At 37.1% G+C, this 19,966-nt stretch overlaps 1 protein-coding gene across 4 annotated transcripts in view; it reads right to left on the bottom strand.

Annotated features, from left to right (window-relative positions):
* The window catches only part of LOC131079459 (uncharacterized), a 314,514-nt gene that overhangs the window by 258,474 nt on the left and 36,074 nt on the right, over positions 1 to 19,966 (bottom strand). For all 4 annotated transcript variants that reach the window (XM_058017422.2, XM_058017420.2, XM_058017419.2 and 1 more), the window contains one exon: positions 15,918 to 16,011. In XM_058017422.2, the coding sequence (XP_057873405.1) occupies positions 15,918 to 16,011 (94 nt within the window). The remainder of the gene's footprint in view (positions 1 to 15,917; positions 16,012 to 19,966) is intronic.

Genomic DNA, 19,966 nt, shown 5'->3' with positions numbered 1-19,966 from the left:
TCAATCTCAAAGAGTAACATAGAAGGTCTGCTCAAGTATGAACTACCAACATTCTTTAACTAGGAGGTGCTTCGGTTAAAGCTGGCAATGGGGGAAGGTCCTATGCTAAGAGTTTGAGCTGGAGATTTAGTATCTCTCAACTCGGAGTAAAGTAAAAGGTCTTTGGTCCCCATATTATGAAGTAAAGAAAAATTCTCAAGGAGCCCACAAATCTCTAAAGTTCTAAACAAACAATAATACAAATTGTTGATCTTGCATAAAGAGTGTAACTGGAAATAAAATGCTCCTCAAGCTCAGGCTACCAGCTATTAAGTCTGCAAAAGCATTTCTCTCTCAAAAGTTGATGATCCAAGAACACACTGGGATTAGAGAAACTGTAGCGACATTGAAGCTGCATCTTGTCATATGCTAGGGTGTGGATGAAGCAACTCTAAGAATGTAGATAGAAATAGAAGCCACATGCATATTCTATTGTTAGGGGCTCCTTAAGCTCCATATGTGTCAACACAATGTAAGCTTCATAGATATTCTTACTAATACCTTTATTAATGTCCCTCCTAGTGAGATTAAGAACACTAGTAGGTTACTAAATCTAGCTTTGTGTCCCTATCCATTTTGCTTTTACTCAACCACTCCATCATTGTAGTCCATCTCATTTTTATTGGTTTTCGTTTCAAAAGCTCAAAATTTGAAATTGGATTTCCTTTTTCATATCATAATCTTCTTATCCACTTACAATTCTCTTTTCTTCAATCCCCATCCTTGCAGATCACCTTGTACCCATTTCTTGTACCTCCATTTTTCCTTAGGCAAGTGTCCATGCAAGCTTACCATTGACCCATAGCCATGTGAAACCATATGGTTAGCTCAGCTGTGTCCATGCAAGTTTACCATTGGCTTGTCGTTTCAAAATCTCAACATTTGAAATTGGCTTTCTTTTTTCGCATTATAATCTTCTTATCCACTTACAATTCTCTTTTCTTCAATCCCCATCCTCGTAGATCACCTTGTACGTACTTCTTGTACCTCCATTTTTCCTCCATTTTTCCTTAGCCAAGTGTCCATGCGAACTTACCATTGACCCATAGCCATGTGAAACCATATGGTTAGCTCGGTTGTAGCTATGCTTGAAAGCTTGCAAAGAAATACATTTATTTTCTTCTGAACTAACTATAATGCCCCCTTCTTTGACTTACACGCTTGATAGAATTTCATTGGCCTATTTTATTCCTGTAGGCTGAATTCGGAGAATTAAAAAAGGAAATAATTTAATTAATTAAATTAAGTTGCCTTAAGGTTGTGGAAAACTTGTATTAATTAATTTTTATAAAGTGACTCAAGTCAAAAAGCAAAAATAATATGAAATCCCTTTATGTGGGCCAAAAAAAATATTATTTTGATAAAGGTGAATTTAAAATATAACTTCTCGAAAGCTATTATAGATCAATGAAGGAGCTCATTTCCATAGCTTGGACATTTTATTTCTCTCACTTGCAAAAATCGGACTGCAAATTCAACTCTTAAACCCTAGGATGAAAACCTTATAGGTATATGGCTTCGGAGATGAAAGATTTCTCCCTAATCAAATGTATGGTGGATTCACACAAGATTCAAGTTGTGCTTAATTAGAGAAACAAGGATTTATTTACAATTGTCCTTAATCAAAGAAACAAGGATTTATTTACGGTTGTCAGCTTTGAAATCCCATGTACAAATTTATTGAGATTTTCCAATGAATATTTATACTGGAGAATGGAGATTACAGTGTGGGGTGTGTTGTGGAAATACCTACGTAACCCGGGGACGCGTCCCTGGGTTAAAATCCCCCGTCCCCGTACCGGGGACATTTCGGGGACTTGGGGACGGCTAGGGGACGTCCCCCCGCCGTCCCCAAAATTGCAAAATTTGTGGGAAACGTCCTAGAAACTTGGGGACGGCAGTGACTCTCAAAGGGGACGTCCCCCCGTCCCCAATATGGTTTGGGGACGTCCCCCCGTCCCCTAACCGTCCCGGGGACGGCCAGCCATCCCCCTTTTCCCAGCACATTTAAAAAACAAAAAAAGACTCAATGCTCAAAAAAACGATTTTTTATTTTATTATAGGTCTATAAAATTGGATTTTAATTAATATGATGGGTAAACATGTTTGAATCACTTCCAAAAGCACTTAGAAATAATGAGCAGCAGCCTGGTGATAAATTTCACAAACACTTAGAAAGTGGTAGTGCATAAAAAAGTGGTTGTAGGTCTGCAATATTGGACTTTTCACAATTATGAAAGGTAAATAGGTCTGAATCATAGCCAAAAGCACTCAGAAATATGAATAGCAGCTTGGTATAGAATTTCACAAACATCCAAAACTTTGTAGTGCATAAAGAAGTGGTTGTAGGTCATAATAGAAATGGAAGACTATCAAAATATCCTTCAACCAGAAATAAACAATGAACTACATGCAAACAAGTGTTGGCATATTGACAATGTATTTTCAATTATGAATGCATATTGAGTATTGACAATGAATTCTGAACATAAATGTGGTACGTTAAGGTTCTATAATGTACATATACTTGCTTTATCCATGTTTTCATATGAATATAATGTATATGTACATGCTTTATCTATTTTTCATATGAACATTTAAAATTTCACTATATATTTTAAATTTTCCCTATATTTTATATAGCCGTCCCCTTTGCCGTCCCCCCGCCGTCCCCAAAATTGGCAAAAAAATTTGCTGTCCCGGAAACTCGTCCCGCCGTTCCCTGTCGTCCCCGTCCCGGAAACTCAGGGTAACATAGGGAAATACAAATTAAAAAAATCAAATTTTGTGAGAGAGTGAATAATTATCTAGTCATACCATTTTATGGTACCAAGGAGTGGTCGTACCATCTTCTAAGTTTCCAAGAGCAGGTCAAAGCTTTTGTGAAGGCTTAAAAACCTTTGAGAATACAATGCAACCCTTTTGTGAGGACTTTAAAGCCAGCTCAACAATCAAAAAGGGAGCTGTCAACTTCTATCCAGCTATTGTACAAGTGTGGGAAGAGCCATAACACTTCAAGGACTACTGTACCAAAGATGAAAAACTCTTAACAACTCTTTTGGCCCAAAAATTTTGAAAACTCAAGACTCGGGAAAAAATTGGCAAAAACTTGGCGAATCTATTGAACATTTGAAAACATATAATTCTTAAAATATTCTTGAAAAACACACATATACACTGAATTTGTAGAGCATATTACTGATTTCCATCATATATAAATCAAAGTTGGAATTAAATACATATCATATACCCAAAAATAAGTGCAACCTCTAAATGAATTTGAGTTCAATACATATAATAGAGGATTTGCATTCCTTGAATCTCCTTTCTATAGATTTAATGTTCTCCTCTACTTCACATCTTCCATAAAATAAATACTTTGTTTAATAGCTAGCATTGGCATGTGCACACAAAGCCTTTCAAATTTTCATCTCACCTCATACAGATTGATGAACTTTATCGGCCTTCACACCATACCTTCAAGAACATGGTTCAATAAGCATGAGACTTCCACATGAAACTACTATATCATGCAAAAACACCATACTGAAGTCTTCCTCACACATGCACCCAAAGGATTCGCATTCTTCCCACAAGGATGCCACATCCCTTGATGTTGTGGATAGGTACACGGTTACACTAATTGATTCACAAATGGCGAGGTGCAAGGTTATGTAATCAATTGCATGATAGTATTTAGTAAAAGAATACCTGACAAATCATTACAATGGAGTTATTTGAGTGTTTCTCCCAATTTTTTGCGGTTTTTTCAAAAAAATCGCTCAAGAGTTTTTCGCAACTTAAATCTTGGCCATAAATGACTCGCAAAAAATCAGGAGTTGAACAATTTTTTGCAGATTTTTTTATCTATGTACTGTACTATTCCTGAGGAGTCTTGGGAACCCTTTTGGGTGTTGTTTGGACTGTCAGGAGCTTCAAAAGAGGTCAGGAAATAAATTTATTCTAATTTTTTGGGATGTCAAAGTAATGTGTAATATTTCTATACTCACCAGTTCATTATAGCAGCTCATATATTTGTCAATCAATATTCAATGAACACAATTTCTAGTATTTTTGTGCAGAAAAGAAATATAATCAGCATTTGCACATGAGAAATCAGTCCTATGATGATTGTTTATGAAATTATGTTAAAAACACATTGAATGCTAACTGTCTTACAAAACATTCATTAGAAGTTCTATGACAATGCTACGATGTTACAATGGATTTACAATATAATGTTTAGCACTCAAAATACTTCATATCCGATTACCTGAAAAATGTATGACAAAATGCTAGAGCACCAAAATTGGTGAAAATCGCAATGTTTTGGTATAAAAAAAATTGGACAGTATATTACATTAATAACTTCACAAATTTTGAATAATAAACATCTATAAGCACCAAGAGGTCCCTAATAACATGAGATGCAAGAGAAATGAAAGAAAAACATTAAGTGCAAAGGGAAAATATGAGGGCATGAAAAAGGTAAAAATAGAAGCCAAGAAGACTTTGGGAGCAGCAGTGCATAGTAAATCAGCACTACGTGGTGTTGGTGTACGCTTTATCATTCATCGAACGTTAGAATAAAATGTCAAGGATACTACCCTCTCTTGATCAAAATCACTATGTATGCCAAGATTGCACAAGAAAGACCACACGACGACTCCAAGGTTTATATATGCGAACAAGCGACTTTGTGTTGGGTAGCGACCTTAGTTATGTATTGCTGAAATACAAGGGGGACTTGAGTAGAATGGTTCACAAGTTTAGGACCTAGCCAAATTTAACAATAAATGCTCTTTTCTTCTCTTTTTTGGACTTTCAGATTTAGACTTTCAAAAAAAGGATAAAAGGGATAAGGGTTTAGAGATTCTACTCTACTCCTAGGAAATTTGAGAGACGGTGTTGACTAAGGCAAAGGAAACCTTACTTTGGTTCGCCAAATCAGCTAGACAAAGCAGGGTTCAATCTTCAAAGGGGATGTGTTTGTAGTTTTCACGCCTCAAGTAAATACCATCAATTCGAACAATATAGACTTAGACAGAAGTTAAGCATCCATATAAAATAGCTCAAGCTAACTTTGCACGATGAATGAAAATCGTCCACTCATCAAAAGTATGAACAAATAGCTTCACCTTGAATCAACACTTATCATATCTTGCATTCCATTTAACAACTTAAAAGCAAATTCTAATCTATTGTGATTAAGAAATTGTAAACCATACCAATCATTCAAATAAAAGAGATTACAAGGCCTAGAAGCACACAAGCAATGTATCATCCAAAATGACCTCTTGCAACAATTTATCAAAAACCTCACAGTCTCCAAATGAGAGGAGGAAACCTTATATAGGCACCAAAAAGTTTTGAACGGCCGCGATCAAACAATGAACAAGGGCCCAGATTGAAAGATCAAAACCCTAGCTAGGGTGTGTTACAACTAACTACCCCTCGACCAATGAGAAAATTGCATTTGAGGACACTTGTCCTTCTTGCTAAATATAAACCAATAATAAAAATAGAAGGTTGTTGCATTGTGAAGTGTGCCTTCTAGAAGCTTCTATGGATAAATCAGGTTCATTGAACCTGGACATGCTGACTTGGAACAATCTGATTGGATGGAAGATGACGAGGTGCCACTCAACATGTTGGATGTCCTCCCTGAATTCTCCTATCTGTTTGGAATACTCTTCTTGTCACCATCTGATTCTGATTGGGAGCTTGTGGACCTGTCTTCAATTCTGAATTTGGCTTGAAACTCCATTTGTGTTTTCTGCGATGATCTCGCCTTTAGCTGCCATTTATGATCTGCAAAACCAAAAGAAAATTAAGTTAAGATTCTTACTTTGAGTGCTAATTTTGAAGGTTTGATGGCATAATGAGTTCTGATTTTGGTCCTTTAACTCCAATTCCTCAACATTTAAGTTTCAACAGGTTGAAGCACTTAGAAATTTATTAAAGCTTTAGGAAAGCTTGAAAAGCTCAATCTGATTTGAGAATTTGAGACTGAAATTTGTCTTTGATTAATAACTTAGTCCCAAAATCTGTGAAATAAATGAAAAATGATGAGAAAAATTGACCAAGTCGTGAAAATCAGACTCATTTTCCTTGAAAAATCCATCCAAAATTTGAAAACCAGATTGAAAACTCAATAAATCTGCCTTGAATAACCCTGTCACCTTCAGAATTTAGGCAAGAAATGAGTAGAAAGAATGCTTTGTGTGAAAATCTTCACTTCTCCTTCTTGTAAATGCCTTAGAAAAATCCCTGATCTGTTCTTGAAGCTCTGAAGATGCCTTAGAAAACCTGAAATAATGTTTTCTTCAAGAGTCTTGCTCTCCAAACTCGAACTGTTGAAATGAATAAATGACTCATAAAGAGTACAATTTCTGCATTTAGAAACACGATTCATCTTTCCCAAATCAAACTTATCATGTTTCTATTTTCATCCCATACATCGAACTTAGACATTCAATAAATGATCTTGTTTCCTTGTCAATTTCAGTTCATTGAGAAAGTTTCTATTTTTTATTTTCAGTTGAGTTTAGCCTTTAGGAAAGTTCTGATCTCGTTTTGAGTTTAATTTCAGTCCTTGGAGAAAGTTTCCATTTTGACCTTGAGTTCATGAATCGAACTCATCTCTTCCTTCTCTTCCAACTTTTGAAAATTTCTAAAATGAATTCTTTTGTCTTTCCAAATCTCAAAACTTTCTAAAAATGAATTCTTTGTTCGAACTTCAATGCTTTCTATCCTTGATAGCTGGGTGGACTTTAGGAGATTCTTTCCTTATTGCTGGCAGAATTCAACAAGTCTTTTCCACAGCATGTGTAGGACTTTGGAAATTCTTTTCCTTACTCAAAATCTTTTCCAAGTGATGGCAGACTTGAGTATTTTCTTTCTTAGTTGGGGCGAACTTCCTCAAAATGTTTCCTCCTTTTAATCGGACTTCATAACTTTATTTCCTTGTTGATGACTTAGCCTCTTCAAGGCTGGGCGGACTTGGTAGTTTCCTTTCCTAAAACATTCTATCTTTGCTAAGCGGACTTCATAATGAGGGCAGACTTGGCAAAAGTTGTTCACCTCTTACTTGTTATCTCCTTAACCTCTAGGCAGACTTCATGCATATCATTCCCTTAGCAAAGTTGATGAAGTGTTATTGGGCGGACTTTATGGAATCCATTCCATATGTGGGCGGACTTTGTAGCTTGCACTCCACACAAGGGCGGACTGATCAAACCTTTGCACCATGTCAAGTGGACTTCACGAAATGTATTCCATCTTATCCAAGCAATGAGGGCGGACTTCACCAAATCTTCTCCAAGGCGGACTTGAACAACTTTATTCCCCTAGCTCATGCATCCCTAGGCGGACTTTGTGAAACCCTTTCTCCATTAAAACAAAAGATGAAATCTTTCATACTTTATCCAATTTTGCTCCAATGACCTTGAAATTTTGAAATCACCCATCATTATGCCCTTGAATCTTTTGGAACTCCACAAATTTAGGAACTTGGCTTTTTGGACAAATTTTGAATTTTGGACGAAATTCTTGATCATTTTCGTCATAACACTGAGTCAAAAGTGCAAAACCCTAGATCAAATAGAAAAAGCAATAATCCCTAAAAAATAGGAAAACTTTCTAAAAATAGCCACTCCGTGGATCATGCTTAAAGTGCCAAAAACAAAACTTCCTAAAAAATAGGAAAAACCAAAAAAACAAAACTTTCCAAAAATAGAAAATTGTCCAAATTGACCCAAATCAATTACAATCTTCGTCCTTTGGACTTTCTAGGCACACTGACGGTGTCAAGAAACTATTCTGACCATGGTTTGCACAAACTAATTTATGACTCTTGAAACTCGGACCTTTCAAAACTGACAAAATTGGTGCTGGGAAGGTTACGAGGCTCTAACAAAAACCCTAAAAAGCAAAAGCAAGGAGGTTCCCCATTTGCAATGGGGAGATGTGTGAAAAGATCACAACACGTGGGTTTTCTCATGCCCATTGCTCAAGCTCCCAAGACAAATATAGGACTTTGTGAAGACAACAACAAGCATTACCTAAATAAAGGTGCCTCTAATCTTGATGTCATGAAGGTAGACAGGCTTGAGTGTTGGGAAATTTATCAAAGATGCAAGAACATTGGCAATCCATTTCACATTTGCAAGGCTTTTTGTAAATCCACTTTGTTACAACGGGATAACTCATGTTTACAAAGGATCACATTTTTGTGAACAATCGGCAAGATTTGGAAGTACTCAAGAAGCCCATGGATACTACCCTCCTGAGGAAATTCTAGTTTTGTTTTCCCCTCCTCTAAAGAACTCTTCCATTTAGAAAGCCAAATAAACCTTATTGTTGAAGTTTCATAAAGCTCCTCAATCATTTGCAAAGTTATGGGCAAGAGGCTTTCCTTTGGAATTTTATGAATGGACTAAGGAACCTTGGCTTTCACTCTTTGACCCTTCAATGTCTATCCTCACCGAGGGTTTTTTGCAATCAAATTTCAGTCTTAGGCAAAATATGATTTTTTTGAGGGCAATGGTCCATAGTTCTTTGGGAAGTGTGGGATCTTTTTATGTCTGGGATCTTTTTATGTCTATTGCATCCCTTTTTAAATCTACAGAGGTGGATTTTTCTCAATTCCCCATTTGGATCATATTATAGAATCTTCCCCTAGTCATGTAAAATTTGAGCTTTTTTGAAACTTTGTGGAGCAAGAAAGGGTTTTCACAAAGTCAATATTTCAGAGCATTAGAATAATATTGTTTATTATTATTTAATAGTCATCTATGTATAAAATGTAAATTATGTGCATAAGATCGTTTCTTCTATCTTCTTCAGTTTCTTCTTAGAAACTTGATATTTTTGTATTCTTGTAAATTCTTTATATTGAAGCGTTTTGCTTCTTATTAATACAATCAAGTTTTTTACCAATTACTAAGTGTAATATGGTATCAGAGCAGGAAAGAGGTTAAAATTCATTTTTTCAAATTTCGACAATCTGAAAAGCGAAATTCTTTGGGCAAAATTTTTTCTCCATCTTTGGACCTTCTCGGCATGCCATGACCTGCTTTTCAAACCCTTGTCGCAACCATCATTTTGCTTGTGTAACGATCTGATCAAGGGTTTTCAGCGATTTTCTTTTGTTTTGGGCTACAAATTTTTTTCCGATCCGCATTTTTTTCTTGTTCAACGGATTTCGCACTCTCTTTTTGCCCTCGATCCGTGTTTTTTTCTTTTCAGATCGACGCGGTTTCTTCTTTGTTGCTAGCGGCCCGTGATCCTTCTTTCGACGCGACGCGATCTTCTCCTCTCTACACAACCCGCCTTCCTCTCAGACACGTGTTTTTTGCCGGGCAATGCGCCGCGATTTCGCGTTTTTCTGTTCTACAGCCCATCATTTTTCGCATCCTGTTCTTTTTTCCGCGATTTTTTGGCAAGAATTTTTCTTTAGTTTGCATCCGCGATTTTTTGAATCCGTGGCACGCAATTTTCTCCTCTGCAACAAACAAAAATCATGCGATCTCCTACCTTCATCGCAGCGGCTCTATATTTTTGGTGGCTAAGGTTCAGCCGACTAGGGTTTTATCAAAACCCTCAGATTTTTTGGTCGGAATAAAGTTTAAACGACAGATTCTTTGTGGGTTTTTTGCGTAGTTTTCTGGGTCTTCATCAATTTTTGGGGGGTCAATCGGAATTTTTTCTCGAAATTTGTGTCAGTTGTACTTCATCTATTTTTCTATGTTACCCCGAGTTTCCGAGACGGGGGGATAAGGAAACGAGTTTCCGAGACAAATTTGTTTTCCCAAAGTAGGGGACGGTAGTGAGGACAGCTATATAAAAAATAGATAAAATTTTAAATATATAGGAAATTTTAAATATTCGTATAAAAACATGGATAAAGCTTGCTTATATGCATTATAAAACCTTAACATATAACGTTTGTGTTAAATAATTTAAATTGAGAGCTTGCATGAGAGTGGAAGTCAAACAAATAATCAAAATTCAATCATTAATTTTATGGGACTGCCAGAGCATGGGTTTCTGAAAGTTTCCGAGTTTCCAAGACGTCCCCGTTTCCAGAACAGGTCAAATTATGCCGGAAACGCATCCCCGAGTAACACTGCTATTTTTTGAAGTCTATACCTGCATTTGCCTTTGTTTTCTGCATTGGGATTTGTGCCTCGTATTTCATGCTATCGCCTCTTCTTTGATTTTTGTTTTATGTCCATTGGAAAGCATGCAAGATGGCATCATTGACCACCTTAATGTTGGAAGGCAGTCAAAGATTCAACGACAAGAATTATAACACCTGGAAGCAACACATGCTGACAATCTTCGAATATCGTTGCCTTGATGATCTTGTTTTAGGGAAAGACGAAAGAGTCTCGTCCTACCACAGCCGGATCAGATCAGGACAAATTTGATGACCGAAATCAAGAAGTCGTCATGCTTCTCAAGTTTTCTGTCACAGATGACCAATTACCTCAAATTCCTTCTGGCAAGTCAGCATCAGAAATCTGGAAGCATGTGAAAGAATTTCATGAGACGTCCGACAAAAGCCAAGCGTTCTTCCTAAAGAACCAGTTGTTCTCCATCATGATGGATGAACGTATGTCCTTACAAGAGCATCTCACAAAGATTAAGGACATTCGAGATCAGCTCAAAGCTATTGGTTGGAAAATAGAGGAAGAGGATATGGTAGTCATCACCATGAAAAGCCTACCTAAATCCTATGAGCACTTTATAGAAACTCTCAACATTACTTCAATGAATGTTGATCTGAAGTTTCCGGAGTTGTGCACCAAACTTCTACAGCAGGACCGATGGAAACAACAGTTTGGTAGCGGTGCCACTTCGTCCTTCTCAAAACAAGCTTTGCAGCCAAAACCTTTCACAAGGAGAAAGGCAAATCTCAATCATCTCAGCAAAAGGGCTCCAGCCAGTCTCGGGATGGTTGGAAGAAGGATCAGTGCAACTACTGTCATAATTATGGTCATATGATCAAGGATTGTCGCAGTCGAATAGCTTATGAACAACGGAAGCAGGGAGGGTCTCAGCCTAAAGCCAATGTCACTGAGCACACAAAGCAGAAAGAGTCTGCCTTTTACGCCTTCATGGCTAAAAGACTTGCAAACCATGTGAAATCTTCTACCTGGTATATAGATTTTGGTGCTTCTCGACATTTCACTCACAGGCATGATTGGTTTACAAAATTCTCTCCCTATACCGATTCAGTCATATTTAGTGGTGAAGAGTATACCATTGTCGGCAAGGGCAACGTTCAGATACAGTCTGGAGGGAGGAATCTCATATGCCTCAATGTATACTACATTCCTAGCATGGAACTAAACCTACTCTCAGTGAGTCAGTTTATGTGGCATTCTCCTCAGCTTGATGTGATCTTCAATCCCCACAAGTGTTCGATTGTTGATCGTGCATCTCGCACTACTATAGCTGTTGGCATCGAGGATCATGGTCTTTACAAACTTGTGGATACGGGTGATTCTCTTGAGCATGCTTTTGCAGCTAAATCCTCCTCTATCAACAGTCTCTGGCATCAGCGATATGGTCACTTGAACATTCACTACCTTGCTCAGCTTGTTCGGGAAGATTTAGTACATGGCCTACCTGAAATTCAAACTCAGAATCAGCAAGTTTGTGAAGCTTGTCAGGCTAGGAAGCAGCACAGGACACCGTTCAAGGATGGTGACTCATGGCGAGCCTCTAAGGTACTACAATTGGTCCACGTTGATGTATGTGGTCCAATGAATACACCTTCGATTACTGGGTGCAGGTATTTCTTTCTTTTTGTTGATGATTTCAATCGTAAAATGTGGGCGTACTTACTTAGACAGAAATCAAATGTGTTTCTTGTATTTTAGAAATTTGAGGCCTTAGTAGAAAAAGAGTCTGGTTGTTCTATTATTACTCTTAGGTCTGATAATGGGGGGAGTTTTGTTCTACTGCTTTCTCCACTTTATGTGATACACATGGCATAAAACGTCAATAAACCACACCATACACTCCTCAACAGAACAGTGTTGTAGAACGTCGCAACTGCACCATTACAGAAATGGCTAGGTCTATGTTAGAACACAAAAATGTTCCTAAGCAGTATTGAGCAGAAGCAGTAAGTCTATCTCCTTAATAGGTCTCCCACTAATATTGTTAAGGGGAAGACTCCTGAGGAAGCCTAGACTGGTCACAAACCCAAGATCAGTCATCTAAAAGTTTTTGGATATCTAGCATATGTTTGGATTCCAGATGCCAAGCGCTCCAAGTTGGATTCCAAGAGTCAAAAACTTATGTTTACAGGGTACGATGACAATCACAAGGCTTACCGGCTGATTGATGTAGACATTGATCGTCTTATCTTCAATTGTGATGTTGTCTTTGATGAAGAACGAGGACCTTTTCAACTTTCCTCGTTTGAGCAGCATTCTGAGGATCAGCCTTTGAAGGCTTCCGATTTGGGTGTCTATCTTCCATTTGGTTCACCTGATGGGAGGGATGATGCACTACCTGAATTTCCTCCAGATGATGCTAATCTTCCTCCTGTTCCACCTCCAGTTCTAGTTATTGCTCCTGCATCTGATGTTGGTTCTTCTACTCTCTGGCCTAAATGGTGGGCTAAGACCATCAGTGATCTTCGTCCTGATGAGCTCATTGAGGGTAGATCTTCCAGAAACAAGAGCAAACAGCAGTCTACAGTCAATTTTGCTCTCATGACCAACATTCATAGTATTTATGAGCCTCAGACATATGCAAAGGCAAAAGGGATTCTAGAGTGGGAACAAGCAATGGACGCAGAATACCCAAAGCCTTTTGAAGAACGACACCTGGGTTCTCTCCGATCTTCCTCTAGGGAGGGAAGAAGCCCATTAGCTGCAAATGGGTGTATAAGGTCAAGTATCATGCAAATGGTACCTTGGATAAATACAAGGCCAAATTGCTTGCTCGAGGATTCACACAGCGGGAGGGCGTTGATTATGAGGAGACTTTTGCTCCTACTGCCAAGATGAGTACAATTCGTCTTCTTCTCACTATTGCAGCTCAATTTGGATGGAAAGTCCATCAGATGGATGTTAAGAGTGCCTTCCCCAATGGCGAGTTGCAGGAAGAAGTCTACATGACACAACCTCCTGGTTTCAAGGTTGCCAGCAAAGAACATCAAGTATGTAGACTAATGAAAGCACTCTATAGATTTAAACAGGCTCCTCGAGCATGGTACGTCAAGATTGATCAGTACTTGGTTGCTCATGGTTTCCAGCATTGTCCTTCTAACAGTAATCTGTATATCAAACACTCTGGTGATGATGTTCTCTTTCTTGTTGTCTATGTGGATGACTTGATCATTACTGGCAATTCCGCACATTTGATTGCAGAAATCAAACAAGACCTGTGCAAGGCTTTTGATATGACAGATTTGGGGCTTCTCCATTATTGTTTAGGTGTTGAGGTTTGGCAAACCAATGGTAGCATTTTTATTTCTCAGTCTAAGTATGCCAGGAACTTGCTTGATAGGTTTTGAATGCAGGCCTGCTTCCACGCCTACCTGTAGATGAAACAACATTCAAGCAACTAGTGGGCAGTCTTATCTATCTCACTACCACTAGACCTGATCTCAGTTTTGCAGTGAGCTACATTTCACACTACATGACGGCCCCCAAGGCTGATCATTGGGTAGCAACGAAGCGTGTGTTGCATTATGTGAAGGGCACTTCTGATTATGGACTTCTTTACACAAGGAGTCATGATCCTAGACTCAGTGGTTTCACAAATTCAGATTGGGCAGGTTCAATTGATGACAATAAATCAACATTTGGGTATGTGATCAGTTTGGGATTTGGTGCAGTCACATGGATTTGTAAAAAGCAGCAGGCAGTGGCTCTCTCCTCAACAAAAGCAGAGTATCGAGGAGCAGTTAAGGCAGCTTGTAAGACAGTTTGGCTTCGCCGAATGCTTGCGGATATGAAAATATCTCAAGCAAGTCCAACTCCCTTGTTCTGTGATAATCAGGGAGTTCTCAAAGTTGCCAAGAATCCCCTCTTCCATGAAAGAACCAAGCAAGACTCCTGGATGCCAAATCAATGCACAAAGGTAGCCAACCCTGTTTCAGACCTGAAGCTTTATACAATGAATTATTTGCAGCCTTTATGCCGTCTATTGTGCATTAAACATGATCGCCTAAACCTTAGGAAGGCAGCGCCCAAGGTAGCAAGAGTAATCGCTGAATATTATACTCACAATCTGCAAATAGATGAAGTCTGATATAAGAATCGATGGCTGTCAGTGTGTTTCTCAAACCCATGATTTTCCCCCGAGTGAATATGAATATTTGCACCACCAATGCCTCCAATTATCTGCTTGTTCGATTCCAAAATTCCACTATTAATCCAGATGTGAACTCCGTTTGAATTCACCAATCTTGAAGGAATGGGTTTCCGTCCAGCCTTCACTAATTCCAAGGGTTTTCGTCCTTAGAAAATCCAGTCACTGATTTCCAGCAACAATGGAGAAAAAATCTCAATATCCAATTCTCATAACATGCCTCAAATGAAGGGATAGCCTTGCTTATATAGCTTCTCAAGTCGGTGAATGCTTGTACTTTTAGCAATGTGGGATGAAACATTCTTTACTTTTTATTCCTCCTTATGAAGTAGCTTCTCGAACAAACTGGAGAGCTTTATTAATTAAAATGAGTATATATTGTTATTTTATAAAGTCACTTTATGAAAACAATTTAAACACTTTTTAACCCCCCCTTTTAGTCATCATATCATAAAGTCATTTAATGCTATAATGGCCCCGGTCTTAATGATATTTTATAAAGTTAAATAATAGCTTTATAATATAATCATTAACAAATAATATCATTAAATGCCATTATAATTTTAATATCTCATTGATTACTCATTATCTCTTTGTCCCATCTGAACCTGGAGGTCAACCATTGTTCCATCCAACTGCCTTACTAAAAATAGTAAGGGTTCCTCTAGATCAAATACTAACTTACTATAAATAGTAAGTGTGTGAAACAAGGTCAAACAAAGGCCAAACTGAACCAAACGAAGAGCAATCTTGAACACCCTTGACCTCCGAAATGGGAATAAGCCTCCTGCACTGCCAATTGGGACCCTCTAACCATCAGTCTTAGCCTACGAGAGCCGATAATAGGCTAATCCAATCATAAACCATATCATCTCAAAAAGGGGTCATTACAGATAGCTAACCTTTAAAGAATTATAGTACTAGCACACCGAAGTCTTCAAAGTGTAGCTCTCTATTAGAACTTCAAAGGCTAGATAAGATAGGTTCCAATTGCTGCCCCATTAAAGTTCATTTTCCATTTGATCTATGCATATTTTTACTTTTTCTCTAATAACTCTTATGGTTAAAAGTTAACATTCTAGCTCTGTACATTATCCCAGTAACCTTTAGCCCTAGTTTTCCAATCTAGGATTGTGATGCCCTTAATAGTACATCCTAATAAACATGCTAGCCCTTCTAAAAGAATATGATTTCACACATCAGTTCATGCATTTCTATCATTTATTCATGGATGGGACCAAGACAAATATTCAGATATCAGGACACCAATGGATAACTTCAACATTTAAAGTTCACTAACGTCTTTTATAGTTTCTTGTGAGTTCCCATTTCACATTTTAGTTGTGATGTAAGATAATAAGAAAAAGTTAGTATTTTCCTTTTTCTCTATAAATAATTTAAAGGGCTAGCATGTGTGAAAATAAACAAAATACTAACAATATCCACACGGGAAATGCAGTTGATCTAAATAATCTCAATTCATCAACACTAGGCTGCTACAGAATAACAGAAAGTAAAATTTCAGGGGTGCATTATACCTCAATATTAATTTGGCTTGAAGCTCCTTGATGTCCTTTAGGACACCAGTCCAATGCCCAAACAGATCCACCAACATTTAGTACAAAATCATTGCTAAACACAAAAAGACTTTAGTTAGTAGCAGCACAAAATATAGATGGAAGCTAGAACACTGACTGGAATAATTGATATTTACAGAAGGTGGATAACACGTCATATGCATTATACGGATACCAATTAAATATGTCAATAGAACTTAATGTATTGAGTATAGCATTTCACTAGATATATTTATAATCAGGGTTAATGTTACTGCCTCAATCCTAAAAGTAGCCTTATTATAAATATAAATATGTCAGAAAGATTAAAATTAAGTATCAGTTGACCAGCATGCATTCACAAGATATCTTCTTTGTGTTTAAAAGGAAAAGCATATCTGATGGACCAGTTGTAACCCCTCATCCTTTTGGTTAGTTTCATCCTTTTTAGAACTGTAAACATGGTGAAAAAATCAATAACTCTCTTGGAGTGTTTCGTCCTGATTTTCAGTAGTTTCCAGAACATGTTAGTTTATATAATGTCCTCTAGTATGAGTCAATATGTGTAAATGAATTATTCCTATAGACTAGGTTACTAAGGTCTGCCAATTTCTTTTGTGACACTAATTTTATTGCAACTTTTAAATTAAAATAGTATAGACAAAATTAACAATAGTACGCATATAATAAACAGAAACTGCTCATCATTGACATTTCAATGCCAAAAGTTGCTATTTATCTATTTAAACTTTAAAAATATGAAGATCAAAAATCATCAAGGAAAACACTAATAGTCATCTGTCATATTCTATGTTGCAACAATCATACTATAAGTTGCCTTGGTTAATATTTGTGTTTGAATTCAGCTAAGGTGAAATATCCCTTATAATCTTTATTAAGTTGGATGTAAAAATGGCAAGTTGTAGTAAATTGTTATTTATAGCTCCTTAAACAAAGGTACCTACAGCTCTAGTCAAAATTGTGTTTCAACAACATTCCAAGCCAATTGAAAAATTGTCCTAGTAACTCCACCCAATGTTCTTTCATAGAGAAAATTAAATAGCTCTTGTTCTCACCATTGTCTGATCCTTTAGCCTATGGAATTTCCTCTGTGTAAACTCATTCACCTTTCATGTCCACCAGTGATTGATTTCTAGGAGTATGATCTCCTGATCCGTGCTTACAAAGCACTGCACAAAGTCCTAGGTCCCAACAATGAAACCAAAATATTAGCCATACTAGTTTCATGCCAAAAACCAATGACTAAGTACTTAGACTATTAACCCACTAGCATATTCCTATGTCTCACCTAAAGCGCGTTTAGTCTTGTATCCCCTATTGCTTTATGAGCTACTTATAGTTATTATAGCTCCTATTCATGGATACTATAGAATCATACACATTCACATAGATATTACTAAAAGCATGTTTTCAAATTTAAAAATGAAGAATTCCTTCATAAGGTGACTGTGTTTTTAGGTGATTCTTTTCTGAATGCAGTGTATAGATACACGACAAACACAAGCATAGCCTCTCTGTTCTTGGCCTAGTGTCTAGAATTGTGTACTAAGGAAGAGAACTATTGGATTGTTTCCCAATGTGTTCAGGAGGAGTGGTGTTGGGGATTGGCATCATTAATGGTGATGGCTAGACCAGGTGAAGGCGTTGTAGCATCGGGAGGAGACTGGTTGCATATTGGTGAAATCATTCCCCCTCTGAGACCATTCTTCATTTGGGGTGCTGATCAAGACAAGGAGATTTGTTGTGCAGCAGCCCAAATTGGGCTAAGTGAGATTAAGAACTATTTGCACACTTTAGAAGCACAAGCTCGATGTGAGTAATTGGAGGCAAAGAAGCAAAGCAGGATCAAGATGAAGGAAGAGCCGAAGAGGAAGAGAGGGCGTCCAGTGGAGTCAAAGAATGCCAAGAAGTTTAAGAGTGCAGTGGAGATGGGCACGTCTTCCAGCCATGGGAAGAGGAAGGTGACAGAGGCATTCCCAGAGAGCTCCAATTAGAACTTTTAAATGGTTAATTTTTTGTCTACATAGTAGGCTAGGAGTGTAGTTGCAGAACCAAAAGATAGATGGGTACCTCTTTAGTTTTTTTGTAATGGTTATGTGGATAGTTGTTTGTTCTTGGGTTGGCAGTTACTAGTCTGTATTCAATGTAATTTTGTATGTATATTGGGGTTTCAGGGATGATGTAGTAAGTTGCATACTATTTCCCCTTCTAGTTAGAGAGGGAATTTGGGTAGTGATGTTTTTGCTTTTCGAAGTATTTTTATTGCAATTTTTGCTACTATTAGTAATAATAACAACAATTTTACCAATCCAAAAAAAAAGTTTGTATGTTGATTGTGATCTGAGAATATGATAAAATCTGTTTTGCAATCTGAGGATAGTTTATAATAAAATCTGTATTTGTGATCCGATAAAAATTTATGATTTGAGCATAGTTACGAGTAAATCTACATTTGTGAAGTAATCATGTTCTAAAAGATTGTATGAACTGAGTAAGATTACATCTTTGGTTATAAAATGATTTAGTTCTGGAAATGTCTTGTAAGCAATTTAATGTCTATATCTACAGATTTCTGTACTGGTATATTTCAAATTTGGTCTTTTGTTTTGGAGTTGGCCAACAAGTGGGATATTTCATACAGTACTGAATTGATGTGTAGTAATGTGTGCCTTTCATATGCAGTTGGAGATGCAATTGCTTCATGGAATGTATTGATTCTTGGAGACTTTAACATTTCAGATTTTGAAAAGTTTCCAATCAATGTTTTAAAGCTTGCTGGAATTTTTAGAACAGCAGCAAGGAAAGGTGGTCACAAGCTTGATATTTATGTGGCCTGGGAGAAAGGACCTAAACATGATATCAACATGTTTGACAATTCATCCCTTGGATTGAGTGATGTTATAACATATATTAATCATTCTTTGGGGTTTGTTTTTAAGTCAACAATTGCTCCTTGCACCTTAGTTATTGATGCTTTCATGGATAGCTTACATGAGATTACCAAAAAAGCCACAAACTTCCATGTAGAGTGTGACGTTTTTGTTTCGATGGCACTTGGAGTTATGATGTGTACCTTTCTAGATATGTTAGAAATCATTCCTGGTTGGCTATTCATGCTTGGGATCTTCAACAAAAATTGATGGAGTTTATGGGGGATGCCAGGATGTAATGTCCCCAAATTTTTGTCAGGTGACTTAATTAGATGAATTGATTAAAATATCCAAATATTGATGTTATTTCTAAAAGGATGACTTTAATTAATTAATTTAATTATAAAATGAAGTGAAAATAATAAAGTAAGTCACTTTATTGAAGAAAACAAATATTTAAGTCAGCCTAGTCTTCTAGAAAGTACCTGGAGGTCTTTATAAGGAGGTTCTTGGGGTTGTGGCAAATATGCTTACGGATTTGATAAGCGGTTAATGATTTTGAAAACCTTCAAGGGTTGACAAAAGGGTTGGACAAACACCTAACTCTTCCTAGGTGTGGATTCACGACGGAGTTCATAGTTGAGCCAAATTTGTGAAGTCTCCATTGGAGACACATTTGCAGAGAATTAGAAAAATAAAAAAAGGTAGATGCTTTGTCAAGGGAGATTATTATGAGATGACTTGATTTCTGAAGAATGGTATTGATGATGAGTCCTTATATTTACAGCTCTTTCGATATTGATGATTAATATTATATAGCTATGGTTTTCATTAATATTGGGGATCTATGGTATAAATAAAGGAAGCTTGATAATCTTTCATTATGTTACGTCATGGACTTAAATATTTTGGCCACGGCTAATATAAGAAGATCAGTGCTCATATTAAAGGCTGAATCTTATTTGTAAACCGGACTATAGTGATGTGACTATTTTATTCAAGACATCTGTCAATTGTGGAAAAAAAGCTATAAGCGACGGAAGTATTAAGTTTGATTTTTTGGGTGGAATATATTTTGAGTTTGATTGATACTTTGGCTTCCTAAAGATCTCTGTATAAATAATCATCCGTGAAAAAAGA

The sequence above is a fragment of the Cryptomeria japonica genome, chromosome 8 (genome assembly GCF_030272615.1).
Source record: "Cryptomeria japonica chromosome 8, Sugi_1.0, whole genome shotgun sequence".
Lineage (NCBI taxonomy): Eukaryota > Viridiplantae > Streptophyta > Pinopsida > Cupressales > Cupressaceae > Cryptomeria > Cryptomeria japonica.
Note: the sequence above shows the minus strand (reverse complement) of the source record. Positions and strands in the feature narration are given on the sequence as shown.